General features: G+C 44.0%; 1 protein-coding gene across 1 annotated transcript in view; it reads left to right on the plus strand.

Annotated features, from left to right (window-relative positions):
* Positions 1-20,837, plus strand: part of PPIP5K2 (diphosphoinositol pentakisphosphate kinase 2) — a 3,486,936-nt gene that overhangs the window by 658,698 nt on the left and 2,807,401 nt on the right. Inside the window, 1 exon segment of the mRNA XM_044063880.1 lies at positions 10,461-10,622. Within this exon segment, the coding sequence (XP_043919815.1) occupies positions 10,461-10,622 (162 nt within the window).

The raw sequence follows: 20,837 nt of genomic DNA on the forward strand, positions 1-20,837 counted from the left end.
ACAGACGCCTCAGACCTCGGTTGGGGGGCACACATGCTGGACAAGTGCATACAAGGCTTATGGACTCAAGACCAGCTGCACCTACACATAAATCTAAAGGAAATGCTGGCAGTAAAACTGGTGATTCAAACATTCAGACCATTCCTCCAACAAGGTCTATTGATGATAAGGACAGACAACACCACAGTTATGTGGTACATCAACAAACAGGGAGGCACACATTCGTATCCTCTTTGCCGGATGGCACTGGACCTCTGGAATGTGGCCCTGAGCTACAACATTCAGTTAAAAGCAATTTTTGTACCAGGAAAAGAAAACATTCTAGCAGACATTTTAAGCAGGACTACCACGGATGCTCACGAATGGATGCTGCATCCGGACATCTTCAAAACCATTACAAGAAAATGGGGGCTCCCAGAAATAGACTTATTTGCATCCCCACGCAATCACCGACTAAAGAAATTCTGCACAAGGACGTACCACCCACTTGCTTGGAAGGTGGACTCCCTATCCTTCGGTTGGAAAAACCTGACAGCATATGCATTCCCACCACTTCCTTTGATGCACAAGGTACTATTGAAGATCAAAGAAGACCGTCCAAGGATCATTCTGATAGCTCCAGACTGGCCAAGGCAACATTGGTACCCATTACTGAGGAGCATGTCTCGGGAACAAATATGGCCACTACCCCTGGTTCCCTTGCTGTTAACACAGAACAACTACAACAATCTGCATCCAAACCTGAAAACTCTGCAGCTGACTGCCTGGAACATTGCATAAGACCAATTAACCCAAATTTATCCCAAAGGGTTAAAGACATTATCCTTGAGGCTCGCAGACCCTCAACAAGAAAAAATTATTCAGCAAAATGGAAAAGATATCTCATTTGGAGTACTGCAAAAGGAGAAGATGTGTCACTGGTAAACATAGCCAACATCCTGGAATACTTGGCAGAGCTCTTCCACACAGGCCTGTCCTATTCCTCCATCAATATTCATGCATCAGCTATTTCAGCAGAATACGACTTGGATCCTCCTCCTGTCTTCTCACATCCTCTGCTCAGACAGTTTCTGAGAGGAATTAAAAATGTAAAGCCTCCTAGGAAGCCACCATTACCAGCATGGGACTTGAACTTTGTGCTAGAAAAATTGACACTTCCTCCTTTCGAACCAGCAGCAACAGCAGAATTGCAATACTTATCATGGAAGACTGCTTTCCTGCTGGCAATCACTTCAGCAAGAAGGGTATCTGAACTTCAGGCATTAATGGCAGTACAACCCTTCCTGATCTTCCATCAAGATAGAGTGTCCATGAGAACAAATCCTTCCTTTATGCCTAAGGTGGTCTCCAGAGTTTCTTTAAATCAGGCTATCCACCTACCTACATTCTTCCCCAACCCACAGAACAGGGGAGAAAGACTGCTGCATACCTTGGATGTACATAGACAATTACGCTACTACCTGGACAGGACCAAGGGCAATAGAAAAACTGACCAGCTACTGGTAGCATATGCAACAGGAAGGGAAGGAAAAGCAATTTCAAAACAGACAATCTCCAAGTGGATAGGAAATTGCATTAGATTTTGTTACTCCTACCATGGAAAGAAAACTCCAGAGAACATCAGGCCTCACTCTACAAGGGCTACAGCCACTACCACAGCCTTCTTACGAGGAGTGGCTACCAAGGACATTTTAGAGGCTGCTACTTGGAGCTCCGTGCATACATTTGCCAAGCATTATAATTTACCTTTATACTCTAGATCCCGAGCAGGTTTTGCCACTGCTGTTTTGCAAGGGATCCTAACTACACCATAACTTTATTTTTCCACCTCCCCAGTTTGGCTATGGTATTCTACCCATTTGTAAGGACTGCAGATGCATCCTTGAAGGACATAGTACAGTTTTGTACCTACCATAAATGTAGATGTCCGATAGGAATGCATCTGCAGTCAGGATTACCCCCCCGCCTTCCCCTCTGTGGTGCTCCTAGGGTATTTGCCCATCTTATAGCTAGCTGGGGGAATCTATTATGGTGTATTTGTTTGTATATATGTACATACATGCTTATTTTTTGTGTTTGCTCTCTACTATTTAGAATCATTGGCATTTATCCAAATTTAGCCTTCCAAGAGGGCACCTGGCATCTGGGGCAAGAAACACTGAGGAAAATGGCGTCGGCTGATGCCTTTATACCCGAAGAACTGCAGCTATGATGTCGGGTGAAGTGCGACACCAGCCGAGGCCAGACCCAGACTTTGGAATCCGGCCGACCGAAGGGCTGCCTGACGACAGGACAACCCATTTGTAAGGACTGCAGATGCATTCCTATCGGACATCTACATTTATGGTAGGTACAAAACTGTACTTTCTGCAAGCTATCCCAGCAGTAATATTTGAGATATTAATTTAAGAAGTCTTAGTGAGACACTGTATTCTGTCTTGCACCTGAAAACAACAACTAGGAGATCAATGCCAAAAAGTGCATGGTCATTCCCTTTGGGAAAAATTCAGTGCCCATGAACTACCACGTAGGAGGTTGTCCGCTAAACACCGAAGGTGTGATAAGACACCTGGGGACACAGGTTGACAGCAACATCTCCTTTGATAACCACATTGCCACTGTAAGTCAGAAAGTCCTTCTATGTGGCACCTCTCATTGCAAAAGGTTTCTCATCCGGGAAGAAAGAGGTCATAATCCCTCTCTACTCATCCCTCATTATACCTATTATAGAATACAATGCCCCATTTGGTATGCACCTCACTAGACACCTACAACAACTGGAAAGACCACAAAAATACCTCACTAAGAGGATCTTAGGCCTTAGACACATGCCCTATATGGACAGACTCAAAAAAAACTCCAGCTATACTCTGTCTCTTATTGCCTACTTAGAGGCGATCTCTGCTTGACCTACAAAGCCATGTCTTACCCAGAGCTGCTAGATATGCTACACCTAAAGAAATCCATCCCTCTGTGCCACATGCTTCAGGGACCCTAACCTCATTACCACAATAAACAGGGCATGCTGGAGGGACAGGTTCCTAACCCAGAGACTTCCCATACCCTGGAACAAACTTCTCATTCACATCAAGCAGAGCACTTCACTGGCCCTTTTTAAGAGAAATCTTGACAAGTGGGTGGGCAATAGGTAGTTCACCCCGGGGATCACTTCAGTGGCCTTGCATGACAAGGGCACTGGGAACTAACTTTGGGTGGCATGATGAATTTTCTTGGGCTAGGCTTATATAGGCTCCAGGGCCATTGGCCTAGTACACACCTACGAACCTATAATCCACCACATCTGCCTTGCTCTTAAGTTAACTAGGCTATAGTAATTCTCTTGGATTCACTCAGGAGTATAGTGAAGCATAGTTTAGATGTTTTTCTTTATTTATTTGAGACTGTCCTACAATGTTTTAAATATTTCTTGTGGTTTTTAACTCCGATGTCACTATGAATATATACTGAGTATTTTCTTGTTCTTTTATTTATTATTAAATATATTTAAACCTTTCATTGTGGTTGATCTTTGTGAAACATATTTAAGTTTTGAGAGTATTTGCATATTAAGTTTTGAGAGTATTTGCATATTTATTTGGTGACACTGCGGGCCACTTCTAATAGCCTTGCTCTTGGTCAAACTGCCATTTGTAGTAATATTACTATTACACAGTAAGATTGGACACCCTTTGTTAAGGGCCTTAAAGTAGCCGGTAAGGAATTGGCTGGTGGCCGTGAAAACTACCTTATAGTCTGGGCAGAAGGGAGTATAGCTAGTAAACCTGTGCCAACCTTTCCCAGGTGTGTGTGTGTGTGTCTATATAAATCAAACCTCAGAGTATGTGTGTTAGCTACTTGGGCAGGGACACGAAGCTCTGGTTGGACAGAGAGGGTGCTGGAGGTCTTGGCTTTGCTTTGCCACTCAGCTGAGATCTCAGCTGTATAGCTGTGCCAGTGGGGAGTCTTATTGGGGATTTGGAGAAAGAGGGAGAAACCAGCCCCGGACTGATTGTGCTGTCTGTGTGCTCTTAAGGAAAATTGCACTTGATGCAGAGAGCTGCATCTGGAAATACTGTGTGTGTGTGTGTGTACCTGTCATCCTCCCAGTGTACGTCCCCCCACTGTTGCCAGTGGTGAGGATTGAGGCTTCGTGATTACTGTTCCAGTGGTGGGGCATCACATTTATTGGTGGCAGTGATGGGATCACCACATCACATATTGGAATTCATTGGTATGGATGTTGAACTCCTGTAGCCTGTAAAAAGTGATCACTAAAGAAGGTGTTTGTACTCTCAAGCAGCCACATGGGGAACATTCAGAGTTTCATATCACAATAGTTTTATTTATTTTTTTAGCTCAGTTAGTCAGGGAGAGCAGGCAAGGATGTCAGCAGAGTAGTATGGCAAGCTGATAAGGAGCCATTTGGCTGAGATGTGCCAAGCCAAAGGACTGATGCATGCCAGCATGACTAAATCAGAAATGATTGCTGCCTTAACTACAGCTGCATCACAGACCAGCAACCAGGAGGACAACCGTACTGGCCTGGACAACTCACCTTTGCCTCATAAAACTTAAAATCTCTTAGATACTTAAACTGGAGGCCAAACAGAACTAGAATCAGCAGAGAGATTGCGTTGTTTGGAGGATGAAGAAAAGGAGAAACAGATGGCATTAGAATCAGCAGAGAGATTGAGACAGCTGGAAGCTGAAGAAAATGAGAGGCAGAGGTAACATGAAAAGGAGATGCTGACTCTTTGCCAGGGTTATGGAATAGAGGTAATGGGGAAGGGAGTAACCGATCCCCAGAAGCAACAAATGTCAGTAAATTTCTTCCAGAATTTACAGAGGGTGATAATTTTGATAGTTTTATTCATATGTTTGAAAGGGTATGTAAACGGTATAATGTTGTCCAAAGGCTCTAGGTATAGTTCGTGACCACCTTTCTGCATGGTAAAGCTGTAACTGGTATTTCTAAATTGTCTGATTCTGATTGTTTAAATTATAATACTGTTAAAAAAATGTTTATTAGAGTATTTTAAATTAACACCTGAAAATTGTAGAAAAAAGTTTCATAAACATAGACACAAGGCAGATGAAAGTGTGTGTCACTGTATTGCTGAGTAGACTTATTTTCATAGGTGGGTGATTGGTTGTCAGGTCACCACTTTTGAAGGGCTGGCAGACCTTTTGGTGAGGGAACAAGCCCTTAGCACTTTACCTGATGACATGAGAATCTGGTTAGCAGCTACAGAATGTAATACCACAGATTATATGGGGAAAAAGGGAGACCTATACCTAACAGGCTGTGTATCCCTGCACAGGAAAGGGATACCCAGTGCTGCTCATGGGTCTAAGGGAATCTATGGTGGGCAGCCTAAATTGCTCCAATAGAATCCACCAGTAACAGGGGAAGCCACTAGTTCATGTACATGGCCATGATAAGGGGTTAAATGTTTTAAATGTAACCAGTGAGGCCATTAAGCATATAGATGTGCACTGATGCAAGGTGGGGTACAAAAGGTGGGAGAAGCCAGTAAGTGAGAATGACAGAATGCTAGCATTAAGTTGTCTGGAGACAACAAGGGTACCACACTACCACAAGAGGTTATATCCTATCTTAGTAGATGGAAAACAGGCCACTGCTAAGAGAGATACAGCCTCTGACCTAACAATTGTGAAGCCTGCAGTGGTTCAAGAGGAGCACTACTTGCTTTGACAGTATACTCCAGTCAGAGCCTTAGGAGGGACTCTGTTGCAAATACCTTTGGCTAGGGTTCACCTTGACTTGGAGGGTGGAAAAGGAAGCAAGCAAGTAGATGTGTTTGAGAATATCCCTGCAGATGTTCTGATAGGAAATTATTTTGGTAATGCAGTACCTAGTGTACATGCAGTTAGGCTTGGAGATGGGTGTGTGGGTCTGGTAGTCTGGGGGGGACCCAGACAGACCACACACTTGAAGTCATGACTGTTGAGGTGGCTACTTCATAGAGGGAGCTACCCTGTAGCAGTGAGACCGAAGGTGAGCCATAGCTGTTTGTTGGTACTGAAGTTCCCTTGGACAGAGTGACTGCAAGGGCAGAGGTTACTAGTAGTACCCATGCTGACAGTGAGGCACGGCTGTTAGAGGATACCAGACTTCCTGTAGAAGGAGAGCTGGAAAGGGTTACAAAGAGAGAGAGTTGATGCAAGCTGAGCTGTCAGACCCTACTTTATAAGGCCTGAGGGAGGTAGCTAGTGAGGCAACTGATTCTCAAGGAAAGGGGGAATCTGTATAATGGGGCAAAGGGTTACTGTATAGAAAGTGGACCCCTGAGGGAGGGCTAGAGGGTGAGAGACTACAGCAGTTGGTAGTGCCCAGAGCCTGCCATTTGGCACTTCTAACCATAACCTATTACATTCCCTTTGCAGGTCATATGGGCATAAAGCGTACCAAGAGATGCATTATGCAGAACTTTTATTGGCCAGGGATTTCCAGGGATGTAACAGAGTACTGCAGGACCTCTGAGCAGTGCCAACAAGTAGGCAAGGCAGGAGACAAGGTCAAGGCTTCTTTGATGCCTTTGCCTGTGATCGAGGAGCCGTTTCAAGGGTAGCTATGGATATTGTGGGGCCTTTGAGTACCTCAGGTTCCACAGGGAAGAAGTATATTCTAGTGGTAGTAGATTATGCTACCAGATATCTTCAGGCAGTGGCTCTGTCCTCCATAGAAACAAAAAAGGTTGGCAATGCTTTATTAGAGATTTTCAGCAGGGTTGATTTCCCAAAAGAAATACTGACTGACAGAGGTGCCAATTTCAAGTCAGACCTGCTGGCTTGTCTGTGGAAGCACTGTGGGGTGAATCACCTAAAGACCATCCCCTACCATCCCCAGACTAATGGTCTTGTGGAGAGGTTAACCTCTACACTAAAAACCATGCTATGGGCATTTGCAGACCAGTTTAAGAGGGAGTGGGAGAAATATTTGCACCATCTGTTGTTTGCTTACAGAGTTGCCCTGGAATCCACAGGTTTTTCACCTTCTTTGTTGCTGTGAGGGCATAGGGTGAGGGAACTTCTAGAGTTGATTTGTGATGAGTGGGAAGGGTGATTGTGAATCCCACAAGGAGTCTGCTGTGGCATGTGTCCTAAACCTCAGGACAGGGCTCAGGGAATTCATGGGCTTGGCTCAGGAGAGCCTGGCAGAAGCCCAGCAGCAGAGAAAGGTCTGGTATGACAGGAATGCTCAAGCTAGAGTGAATGCTGTGGGGCAGCAGGTTATGGTTTTCATTCCTGTCAGACACAGTAAGCTGCATGCAGCTTGGGAGGGACCCTTCAAAGTGGTAAGGAAGGTCAGTGATTTTAACTACATGGTTGAACTTCTAGGCAGGAGGCAGGGGCACACATTGTACTATGTTAATATGATGAAACCTTACCATGACAGAAAGGCCCTGGTGCTAACTATTTGCAGTAGAAGGCAGGAGGAGCCTGAGAGGGATCCATGGCTACAGTCAGCCAGCAAAATCCCAAGTTACCATGGTGGAGCCTAGGGTTGCAGGCATATGATAGGGCAGTGCAGCATTGTACTGGGGTCAGGAATGCCAAAGCAGCTGGAATCTCAAGACAGGGTATGGGGTAATATATTCCTAGATAGGCTCATCCTTTTCAAGCAACGTTTTTCAAGGATCACTTGAAAAAATAGCTCGAGTCTTCGAAGGGGGAAGAAGCGTCATGAAAGGAGATGCTGCCAGCAGAGCTATCTGGAATTTTGTAAATAATTATATGTCATTGCTGGCTATCGAAATGATTTGTCTAAGATACTTGTGTTACAACTGTAGTACAACTGTATGTTATATGCATGTCAAACTTGTTTGTACAGACGTGTGTTGAAAAAGATTTTTGTAAAGTTCTTGAAATGTATCCACAGTGTTCCCTACTGAAATAGAATAGAAATGTACATGCACTATTGTAACTGTTTAAATGTATATATTTTAGCAGTGGAAACTGGAATACAGGACATTAACTTCAGAAAAATAGCTGAAATTAAATTACTTTATGGTAGCAAGAGACAGAATGCCTATAACAGGAAGCTCTCTGTATTGTCTTTAAGGTGAAATATTTACTAGTTTTGAGTGTGAAGGAGTGTTAATTCTTTTATGACTTCCAGCATCATCCAAACATCTGCGGTCTTTGTATTTTCATGTGTAGATGCTAAGTACTCCTAGCTTCCAGCAGTGGGAGTTTCACCTGAGGCATTCAGATGATAAGAAATGATGTCATTCTGCAAGCTGTCCCAGAAATAATATTTGAGATATTAATTTAAGAAGTCTCTCAGTGAGACACTGCATTCTGTATTCTGTCTTGGACCTGACAACAACTACAAGATCATTCACCACTGCCTTGCTCTTAAGTAAGTTAACTAGGGTATAGTAATTCTCTTAGATTTAGTGTGGAATATAGTGAAGCATAGCTTAGATTTTTTTTTATTTATGTGAGACTCTCTTGCAATGTTGTTTTAAATATTTCTTGTGGTTTTGAACTCTTATGTCACTGTGATTAAATACTGAGTATTTTCTTGTTCTTGTATTATTAAATATCATTGTGGCTGACCTTTGTGAAGACATATTTATGTTTTGAGAATATTTGCATATTTATTTGCTGACACTTTGGACCACTTCTGATAGCCTTGCTCTTGGTCGAACTACCATTTGTAGTAATATTACTATTACACAGAAAGATTGGATACCCTTTGTTAAGGGCCTTAAAAGTAGCTGATAAGGAGTTTGGCTGGTGGTAGTGAAAACCAGCTTATAGTCTGGGCAAAAGGAGGTATAGCTAGTAAACCTGTGACAGCCTTTCCCAGGTGTGTGTGTTTGTATAAATCAAACCTCAGTATGTGTCAGCTATTGGGGCAGGGGCACGATGCACAGGTTTGCTGGAGGTCTTGGCTTGGCCACTTGTCTGAGATCTCATCTCTATAATTATGCCAGTGGAGAGTTTTATTGGGGATCTGGAGAAAAAGGGAGAAACCAGCCCTGGACTGACTGTGGTCTCTGTGTGTCCTTAAGGGAAATTGCACTTGATACAGAGAGCTGCATCTGGAAATACTGTGTGTGTGTGTGTGTGTGTGTGTGTGTGTGTGTGTGTGTGTGTGTGTGTGTGTGTGTACCTGTCATCATCCCAGTGTACCCCCCCCCCACACTGTTGCCAGTGGTGAGGATTGAGACTTCTTGATTACTGGTCCACTGGTGGGGCGTCACACCTGCCCTAATGGAAATTCTGCACATCCGCAAGTCAAATGGCTCAAGAGTCACTCACTCTAGGGATCTTAACCTAGCTTTTTGACATTAGCAGATAATTGCTGGATAGACAGATTTGTTTCCTAGAGACTAACGTTTCTCTGGAAGAGACTACCTATTCATGTAAAATGGAGCTCCTCACTGACCCTATTCAAACGCAACCTAGAAAGTTAGATGGGAAACTGCAAATGTGCCCCTGGGGTGGCACCCATGTCCCTCATGGACGGGGTTAGCAGGTGTTGATCACAGGCCTTCTCTGTCCATAAATTCTTTCTGCAAACTACCCAACAAAGAACAAATGGCTGTACTTGGGATTAACATTGCTAGGCTTGTAAAGGCTCTAGGTCTGCTAGCCTGGTAACCTCCTATGAACCTGTGAAACCTACTCTGTCTGTGGCCAAAGCAGGCTTCGCTACTACTGTCCTGCCAAGGGCTCCTAGAACTCTTCTCTTTCTTTCTAAACGTTGGTATTTATCCAATGTAGCTTGGGCTACTGCAACTGTAATCCAATGATGAACATAGTACAGTTGTGTAAGTAAACCTACCATAACAGTAGAAGTTCAAATAAACCAATGTAGCTGTACAAATACCCTCTCTCCTTCCCCCTTGTTTTTTTTTGTTATGCGCATGAATTTTCCTGTCAGGGAGCTAGCATCCATTGTTTCTGTGGCAAGAAAAGTCTGATTTTAATTTTATATCTATATATCTGTTTTATATTGGCTTTTCCTCTTGCTGTAATTGTCATACAGGCGTGTGAAACATGCCCTTAAGCTTTGGAAGCTGTCCAGACATCCAGTTCTTGGCAAGATGCATCCCATATAGCTTAGGCTCTTTCAAGAGTGATCTAGTTGAATGTCTAATCTGATGTTAAGTTTACTGACATAACTTACTTTCACTGTAGTTATTTTAATTTGAAATATTAGACTTGAACCAATGTACTTTTCCCAGAAAGTAAAATACAAGTGTATGGACATGTTTTGCTTATTTTTACTAAAATAGTTGTGATCTGGCCATAAAAGGGTTTGCTAATGTTAAAAAGGTAATGATGCATTTTCTATGCAGTTCTTTTAATGTGGAATGTATATGGAGCTGTAGAATTTAGTCTTGATTCAGTACACTGTTCTCGGACAGTTACTTTTAAAATATATGTTTATGATTTGCTTTGTTTTTATTACAAAAATTCAGGTCTATACAGTAGGTCCAGACTATGCACATGCAGAGGCTCGTAAGTCACCTGCACTTGATGGCAAAGTAGAACGAGACAGTGAAGGGAAAGAGGTTAGATATCCAGTCATCCTCAATGCCAGAGAAAAGCTGATTGCATGGAAAGTGTGCCTTGCTTTTAAGGTAGTATATTTTATTGTAGTTCTTAAACTTGAATTGTAGTGTTTGATTTGTTTGCCTGTTGTTATAAAAATGTCACTGTGAACAGCAAGACATTACAGAAAACATGCTTCTGAATGTAGGAAGTACTGTGTTTTTCATAAATGTGTGGTATTAGGTTGTATATCTGTTTTGTTTTGCAGCTGAGTAATATTTTTTGTGTGTGTGAAACTATTGTACCTTATGGCCAGCAGAATATACTGTAAAAACCGACAAATTAGCATAAAAAACAAAGCTGAATGTGATACTCATGACTTAAATACCGTTTATTGTAAAGATAACAGCTTTCATCTTATTTAATTCAAAGACTTCTTTTGTCTCTTTCCACATAGACCTAACTCAATTTTCTACTACTACTATTCAAATTCCCAAGCACTTATTTCCTCTGCTTTTGTCTATCCTCCCAACATCCGTCTTTCTCTCACCCATGGGGCCACTGTCGCTTTTTTTCTAGATGTAACCCTACCTTTCTCTCTATGTTACTTATTCTTTTTTTCTCCCTTCCCGTCTTGTGTCAATTCCCTCCTCACTCTCACTCTTCCAGACTCCATTCCTCCCTACGGTACATATTATTCCTTTTTAACCACCCTCAAACACTGCTTTATTCAAATCTTACAATATTTATAGTCTTCCTATATCTGTACCTTTTGGCCAATATGATTCTGAACTAGTATCTTGTATGTATAACTTTTTACCGGCAATATGTTCTCATGGTTTACTCAAGGGCATGCTTATGGCTCATTCAAAAGTCTGAAGGTTGTGTTATTACTGTACTTTTTGCTGTTTGTATGTTGAGTTTTTCTTCCCGGGCCTCCAATGAAAATGGGCTCTCTCCCAGATAGACTTTCCTGCAAACAAATGTAAAATAAATCAAATAAATAAATAAATAAGAGTTATACCATCCCTGATGTCATGCCAGACAAGTTTATGAGCCTTACTTTTTAGCTGTGGTTGTTTTAACCCATGTTGGACTATCACCAGGACTTTTTTCACTAGATGGTGGTACAAAACCAGTTTGTAAGGCTGCATAATGGTTAAACAATAGTCTTAATCTGATTGTGACCCAAATGTTGTTTCTGAATTTCTGTTAGTTTCCAGAATAACAAATATAAATTAGTAAAATGCCGAAGCATGTTAAACTCTTTTATTACAGCATGGAAAACAGACCATGGTTGGCATAATGTGTCTTTTATTTGTTCATTTCAAGCTAATCACATTTTGTAATGCTTCTATATTTTGCTGTGTATATGAATGTTTTGCAAGTCTGGCCCATGATAAGGACATTGTCCAGTTTGATATGCTTTCTGCAGTAATGAATTTTATCAACTATTTCAGTCACCAGAACCACTAAAATAAAAATGCAAGAAAGTGTAACATGTTATACTTGGTAAATGTTTGAGTAGATACAGAAATAAGACTAGGAAGAGAAAGACATGGAAATGTTTCACACGGTTTGAATCTGCTTAAGAGAGGGTTGTAATTCAGAAGCTAATAAATCCTTTTTAAAAATTTCCAGTAAATGTTGCTTATTGTCTGATAATTAGAAATGCAAACTGATGCACAGTGGGGCCTTTTTGGGTACCAGCCAGGCCAGAGTTAAATTATCAAAACAGTAGCTAGTACAGCAGTTTAAATATTATATGGAGAACAGTAATAGACCTAATATAAATAACTCTCTTGATGAGTCATGTGGTTTTGTTCTTTTCATCAATTACCATTTGGCAGACTTTTTTCTGAAGATTCCATGCTTTTGGATGTGTATGGCCTTTGCTAACAAACACTATTGTGTTGTGTAAACAGCGTAGGTGTGCCAAACCTTCACGTCTACCAGATGTCCTTCTACATCACTGTTATAGTATTCTTAACATCTGGGATATTCTGCTGAGATTAGCTGAGCTTCCGGGAAGCATACCAAAGGCTGTACACCTTTTGTGTGTGCTGTATGTTAGACGTATGTCTTACATCCAAGGTGTAAGGTACAAATGTGACATACAAGTGCCTGATTCTTACAACTGAATTGCACTACAAGAACCAGAGTAACCCAAGAGCAAAGAAATATCATGCACTTCCAAGAAGAGAAGAAGAAGTAAAAAGAAAGTAAGAAAGATCACTCTGTTAGACCAAAGAACAACAGGTGAAAGGAGGGAGGGACAGAATACTGCAACAGTGACAAGTAGGGCATCTACTGTTATGGTAATGTTTTATACAACTGTACTGTGTCCTTCCTTATTACTGCTGCATTAGTCTTAACATCTGGGAGAGTACAAAAGCTACTGAAGAGGATGGGAGAAGTAAGCCGAAATGGAGCTCTCCAAAAACCCATGAAAGATGGCTGTGGCCCTAGAAATGACTTACAGCAGGTTGTTGTTGTCTTTCGGCTTTTCCTGGTTAGGGGTCGCCACAGCAGAACTCCGATCCGCTAATGATTGGCAGTAGATTTCCACGAATGCCGAGGTGCCAGCTCGACGTTCAACCTTCAACGAAGGCACGCCCATTTATGCATGTCTTTCGAAAGCCCACCAAACCGCAGGGAGGACATGCAAACTCCACACAGAGGGCACTCCCCGCACTCCAGCCAAGAATCGAACGGGAGAACCTCTTGCTGTGAGGCAACAACGCTACCGCTGCACCACCGCAGAAGTCTCTAATGTTTAGTAAAGGTGTGAACAGAAGACCAAGTAGCAACTTCCAGAATGGATCTGGTATCTAGACTCTTGAAAAAATCACCAGAAGAGGCCACTACCCTGATAGAATGAGCACAAACATAACAAGAAAGCTGCTTTCCACAAAAGAAATAGCAAAAAGAAATTGCCTTAGGTATCCAGGAAGAGATGGTTTGCTTAGTGTCGATCATAGAATAAAGTGTGTGCTTATATCTTTGAGAAGCATGCAAGGCTGTACGTGGACACATGTAACCTGCACACGTGCAATCCCTCAGTGCCATTTTGAATGAGAAGCTAGGGAGTGAGCACGCATGATTATACTCGTTAATTGTGTATAAGTTACTTAAGTTACAGTCAATAGTCAACAGTAGTAATGTCTTTGTATGAAATAAAGCTGCTTGATCAGAACCCACGAAGACTCGTTTATTCATGTCCTAACACGAAAGCGACATTGTGTCAGAAGTGGGATGGAAGAGCGAAGAACATTTGAAAGCCATGAGGTGCAAAGGCAACCATGAAGGTAAAGCCGAGAGAAAAGTTCACATACATAGCCAGAAAGAATCAAAGGTAATGAGAAATAACTTGAACAATATATTCAATATGAAAGACAATAAAGGGGGCATTAAAAGGCACAAATCACATTATCAGGCAAGTGGAAAGTACGAAAAGTTTAACTAAAGAAAATGTTTAAGATAAAAGTATTTGATGGAACAATTAACTGTTAAGCAAAAAAAGAGCACGTTTAAAGCAAAATGAGTGTGTTTAAGGCAAAGTTGGGCACGTTTAGAGTAAAACAAGCACAAGACGAGTGTATTGGGTGTAAAAAAGGGCTCAAAATGATTGCAATAAGAAAAGAAAAGGGCATATTAAGCAAAAATAAAGCAAGGCGACTGTATGTGTTTTGGCAAAGTGTTGTATTTGGGCATAACTATGACTTCTTATTGTATCAAGGGCATAACTAGAGTTATTCGAAGCATCTCAGCGTTTATAAATGTGCTTACAGTGTGTACCTGTTACTGTGCATGTATTTTGAAGAGTTTATTGCGTGCAAAGTGCAACTACTTTGTGTAATGCAGTCAAAGCATAGCCATTTCGTAAAGTTTCTTGTGCTGGGTGTGTCTGTTTGCAAAGTACCGCCATTACAGAGTGCCTCTTGTACTGTAAAGAGTTGCCTAGTAAGGTACTGCCATTTTGGGGAAATTTCAGTGTGCTGTATGCAGTTATTTGCAAAGTGCAATTACTTTGAAGAGTTATTTGGTCTCAGGCAACAGATGTTCAATTTATTCGCATTGTGCAGTCACTTGGCATTTTTCTTACACTGATAAGAGGTGTTTTCTTACAAAAGATGACATTACAAGATGAGTTATTTAGTCACATTGTAAAGTTTCAAGTGTTTCTTAAAGTGATGACTTTAACAAGTGATGGTAAATGACTGTAGCATTTCTGCCTTTACCGATAATATTACAAAAGTGCCAAAATGCCCGAGAAGTTTATTTCGCAAAGTCCAGTTATTCGAAAGTAGTGCGAGTTTGTTTATCTGCATAATTCCGAAAAGCCCAACAAAGGTACACGTTCAGAGTACAAAGGCATTGGACAATTACTACCATTAATTCTTGCATATGTGCTGCATTGATTAATTAAATGAGCCTCTGTCAAGCAGAGCCAATGAAGTGATCCCAGGGGTATATTTTCTGTTACACATCCACTCGTCAAGGCTTCTCTTGAAGATTGTTAGTGAGGGGCTCTGCCTAATGTAGTTAGGAATTTTGTTCCAAAGCATGGGGAATGACAGGAATCTATCCCTCCAGCGTGTTCTATTTATTGCTGTGGCGAGGTTTAGCTCACTAGAGCACGTGGCTCGCAGTGACTTAGATTTCTTTAGGTAGAGCATGTCCATCAATTCTGAGTTGGACATGGCTTTGTAAGTCAGCCAGAGATCACCTCTAAATAAGTGATATGCCACTGAGTACAGCTGGGTTTTTTCAGTCGGGCTGCATAGGACATATGTTTGAGGCCAGTAATCCTCTTGGTGAGGTGCTTTTGCAGTCTTTCCAGCTGTTGGAAGTGTCTTGTGAGGTACATCCCAAATGGGGCATTGTACTCTATGATGGGTCTGATGAGTGACGAATAGAGGGGCACTATAACCTCTTTATTTCTAGATGCGAACCCCTTATTAATTAGATGGGCCACATAGAAGGATTTCCTAACTACTTTGGCAATATGATTGTCAAAGGAGAGATTACTATCTGCCTGGGTCCCCAGATCTCTTATTACCTCTTCTGTATTGAGGGGGCTGCCACCTATGTGGTAATTTGTGGGTGTTTTGTTTTTCTCCAAACAGGATGACTATGCATTTTTTGGCATTTAGCCTGAGGCCATGACTTTGACACCAGGTGTCTGTCTCAGTAAGGATTTTTTGAAGGATGTCCATGTCATTCGGAGAGTCAATTATGGCTCCCAGTTTGCAGTCATCGGCGAACTTGGTTAGCCATAGTCCTCCTGTGTTTGCCTGTACTTCTGAGAAATATATGCCAAACAGTAGGGGTCCCAAAACCGAGCCTTGCGGGACACCACATGTGACTGGTTTAGAGTCGGACCTGGAGCCCGCTATTCTTACCGTGTGAGTTCTGTCTGTAAGCCAGTTGGCAACCCATCTTGTGACATAGGGGTTTATGTTCAGGCTGGTGAGTTTTTCTATAATACCCAAGTGAGAAATGGCATTGAACGCCTTGGCGAGATCAAGGCAGGCTGTGTGAACCACCTTTCCCTCGTCTATGGCCTTGGTAAGACTGTCTCGAAGAAGTCAACTAGGTTTAGTAAGCATGATCTGCCCTTAACAAAGCCGAACTGGGTTGGGTCAAGTGTTTGGAGGTTCCCAATGTCTTTGTTAATGAGTTCCATGATGATGCGCTCCATAGCCTTGCAGACCAGGCTAGTCAGGCTTATGGGGCGATAGTTACCAGGGTTAGTTGTGGTCCCTCCTTTATAGAGCGGAATAACCGTTGCTGTGCACCATTCTCTGGGCATGTATCCTGTGGAGAGGCTGAGGTTGAACAGCGTGTTTAGGTGGGGGGGTTAGTTCGTTCTATAGTTCGTGCAAGACGCAGCCTGGGACACCATCTGGCCCCATTGATGCTGTGATGTTAAGTTGTCAATCTCGCCTTCATTCTTGCTTGATGGGTTCGGAGCCGATCCTCGGCTCCGACTCGGCACTTGCTAAGCTCGAGAGTCACTTTTACCAGCTCGAGGCAGCCCCATATCCCATGATGCAAGGCGGTAAGTACCTAGATCTCGTTTGCCGCTTCGCTGATGAGGTCCTCCTTTTGCCAGCTCCTGGTAAGTGAATTGTTACATTACTATTTTAGCCCCTTTCTTCAAAAAAAACTTAAAATTATTAGTTTAACATAGTTTTAGTCCCTTTCTGACAGAATTTTTCCCTGTCTCCTTATATTTTTCAGTCAGACTTTCTAACATCCCATCCCCCCCCCTTGTTAGGGTGTGTGTGTGTGTCTGTTATTGATACCTTTTTGGTATATTTAATTTAATTTCTTGGACTGGTGTTGTGTGTGTGTTTGTTCACCATGTCTAAAGAAAGGGTCTCAGGCTTTAAGAAGTGTGACTCGTGCTGTCAGAAGAGGTCTCTGACAGACGGTCACACTTCTTGCCTTTATTGCCTGGGGCCTCTTCACCTGCAGGACTCCTGTGCTATATGTCATTCTTTTAGCCAGAGAGTCCTGCAGGAAAGAAGAAATAAATTGATTTTGAGGGGCCTTCTTAAGCCGGAGGGCTCTCCGGCTAAGTCGGCCCCATCTAAGACTTCTAAGTCTTCCAAGGCCCAGGCTTCTGTGTCCAAGCCTGCGGCCTCGGCTCCGACTCATTCAGAGTCGAGATCGGCTCCGGCTGGAGCCGACCCTGGTTTACACAAACCTTCGGCACCGATGGCTATCGGTACCGATTCTGGTTCGACCACTTCGGTGTCGGCTCCGATCGGTTCCGACCACCATGTGGCCCAGGCATCGGTGTCTGCTCCGATCGGCTCCGACACCCTTACTTTTATGGCCGTATCGGCTCCGGCTGGAGCCGATGCATCGAAGCTACCTGTCGGTGCCGATAAGTTGTCGGCTTCGACAGTTTCTGTGGTTTCATCGGCTCCGATGGTTCCTTCGAGGAAGAGGTCTAGGTCCCCTTCCTTGGAGCCTATACTTTCGGCTCCCGCTTCGCCTCTCCTCTCGGAACGGAGCCATCTGAGCCGATCTTCAAGGTCATCCAGGCTTTCTGACCAAGATTTGGAGAGAGTGGTCAGTAGATTACTAAAGTCACAGGCACTGGCCCAAATGCTACATAGTCCGTCTCAGCAGACGACTATTAGTCCACACCCCATTGCAGTTCCTCCTTCGACTCTACCCCAGAGTTTGGAGTTGGAGTCTTCGGGAATGGTTTCTGCTACGGTTGAGGGACAGATACCCCCTTCTGCTCCTTCAGCCTCTACTCTTATCTCCTCTTCGAGACCTTCCTTAGAGGGATTCGGTGGCCGGGCTTCCCTGGTCTCCTCCGAGGGGGTGAGTGATATCGGACCCTTGTCCGAGCCCGCTCTTCCCCTTGGAGCTTTGGCCTTGGTGAGCTCGGCTCCGACATCTGCCTCGGAGCCTTCCTTTTTGGTGGGTCCTGGAGTTCCTAGTTCTTCGGAGCGGGTTCTCTCGGACCTCCCTGGGAGGGGAGCCTTCGAGGTGATGAAGAGTGTGCTGGCTACTGGTCTCAGCCAGCAGTCTGTTCCCTTAGCTCCTCCCTCTATGGTGCCTGTTGACATCTCTGCCACTTGTCTTGCTCCAGGACCCAGAGATTCTCCGCGTCAGGTTTCCCCACTGGGAATATCCCCCTCTTCCGAGGATTCTCCTGATTTGTCGGGAGATCCTCCGCGGAAGAGGACCTGTAAGAGGAAACACGTAGACTCCCCCGAGTCTATCACTTCAGATACTGACTTAGATGAGTCAGAGGGATCCCCAAGATCCCCCTCTGAGGATGTCTCCTTCTCAGACATCCTAGAACTCCTTAGACAGAGGGGAAACTGGCCCACCAATAATCCCTCTGAGGATGAGTCAGTATACCTGGAGGCGTTTGGATCTCGACCCTCCACCTCCTGGGTGTCTTCACCTTTCGACCCCCTTATGCAGGTTATTGCTCGAAAGGCGTGGGCTGCTCCTGACTCTGTAGAGCCAGTCCCTAGGAGGCCTTCTAAATTTATTACTGCCCCGTCGGACAAGCAATTCCTCACAAAAGGTGTCCCCGCTGATGCCATGGTGGTGGCTGCTGCCACCAAGAAGGAACTTGCAGATCCTTCCGTACCTGTCCATCCTCCTAATAAGGACTCTAGGACCATGGATAGATACGGTAAGCGGATGTTTTCTTCAGCGACCTTTGCTATGCGTTCGCTGAACTACCTATGTCACTTCACCAGACTCCAAAGGGATATCCTTAAGGAGCTAGGTGAAGTTGTGCAGGATCCTACAGCTGCAGGGGCTCAGGAAAAATTGCTTCGCAGCTAGGAACCCTTAACTCCATTGCAAACTCCTCCATGCGGCTGATATCATATGCTGCTGATGGAGCGAGTAGGGCCGCAGGTACAGGTGTGGCTCTTAGACGCCAAGCCTGGATGCGGCTATGTAATTTTGCAGATCCCTTTAAGGCGTCCTTCACAAACTCTCCCTTTGATGGGTCAGCTTTGTTTGGCCCTCAAGTGAAGGAAACGTTGACCAGGTGTGAGCAGGACGGCAAAACTCTTTCTGCCGTAGGAGTCCGTTTTTCCACCCCTTCTAGACCTTACCCCAAAGGACAGAAGGGTGGCAAAATGTGGTTCCAAATCCCAAGGAGTCACGCCGATTCACGTGGTCAGTTTACCCCTAGAGGCAGAGGGGTAACAACAACAGACGCTCTAGAGGCAGAGGGGTCCACAAAACCAGGGAAACAGAGAGTCTCTCTGACAAGCCCTTTCAGCATCCCTGAGATGTTGCCCGGCTGTCCCTCCTTGGAGGCAGTCGGGGGAAGACTATCGCTGTACCCAGAAGCCTGGCTTTCCCTCACTCAAGACAGATGGGTACAGTCGATCATATCCGAGGGTTACAAAATTCCTTTCGAGGAAAGTCCTTTCTATCCCTCAAATTCCCTGCCAGATGTACCACCCAGTCTAAGGGAAATTGCAGAGTTAGAAGTCTTAAAACTACTGCAAAAAAGAGCCATTCAGCCAGTTACAACAGACCATTCAGAGCCCGGAATCTACTCAAGGTTCTTTTTGGTCCCCAAAAAGACGGGAGACTGGAGACCAATATTGGATCTCGGCAGACTCAACAAGTTTGTAAGGAAGACAAGATTCCGAATGGTCACTCTTCAGTCAATTCTGCCCTTCTTACAGAAGGACAACTGGATGTGCTCAATAGATCTTCAGGATGCGTACTATCACATAAAAATTCACAGACGCTCCAGGAGATTTCTCCGCTTTCGGCTGGGGTCCAGTCATTTCCAGTTCAGAGCCCTGCCCTTTGGTCTCACTACAGCCCCCAGAGTGTTCACCAAATGCATGGCAGTGGTCACGGCTCACCTGAGACGTCAAGGATTCCAGGTGTTTCCGTATCTCGACGACTGGCTCCTTTCAGCCACCACCAGGCATCAGCTTGTTCAAGCCAGGGATTACACAATAAATCTTTGTTCTCATTTGGGCATCTCGATCAACTTCGAAAAGTCATCCTTATCGCCCTGCCAGTCTATTACTTTCATAGGCGCAAACTTAAACACTGTTCGGATGTCAGCTACCCTTACAGACCAAAGAGTTTCAGACATTCAAAGTCATGTCAGGATCATTCTAGCCAACAAGAAAGTATAGGCCAGAATGGTTCTAAAGGTGTTAGGCCTCATGGCTGCGGCCATTACTCTTCTTCCCCTGGCTCGCTTCTACATGCGCCTCCTTCAGTGGATGTTGTTCACTCAGTGGTCTTACCAACAACTTCCAATGCGTCACCAAATTCTGGTGACACAGATTTGCAAAAATCATCTTGCTTGGTGGATCACTTCTCCCCAGATTCACCAAGGCAGACACTTTGTACCCCCATCCCCGGAAGCCACTGTCACCACGAATGCCTCCCTGATCGGGTGGGGGGGTCATTATCAGGGCAGGATGGTTCATGGGACGTGGCAACCGTTCGAGTACCACCTGCACATAAATGTCCTAGAGATGAGAGCAGTGCTTTTAACGTTGCAAGCCCTCAACGACTTTCTTCCTGTAGGGACAATTGCAGTCCACACAGACAACATGTCTGTAGTTTGGTATATCAACAAACAGGGCGGAACCAAGTCCTTGTGTCGAGAAGCGCTCAGACTTTGGCAATGGGCGATCTCCTCTCATCGGTTTCTGGTAGCAACGCACATCCCTGGGAAAACCAACATTTTAGCGGACAGATTGAGCAGAGCTATTCTCATGCTTCACGAGTGGTCTCTCAAGCAATCTATAGTGGAAGAGATTTTTCTG

The sequence above is a fragment of the Protopterus annectens genome, chromosome 2.part2, assembly GCF_019279795.1.
Source record: "Protopterus annectens isolate FY-2018-M chromosome 2.part2, PAN1.0, whole genome shotgun sequence".
NCBI lineage: Eukaryota > Metazoa > Chordata > Ceratodontiformes > Protopteridae > Protopterus > Protopterus annectens.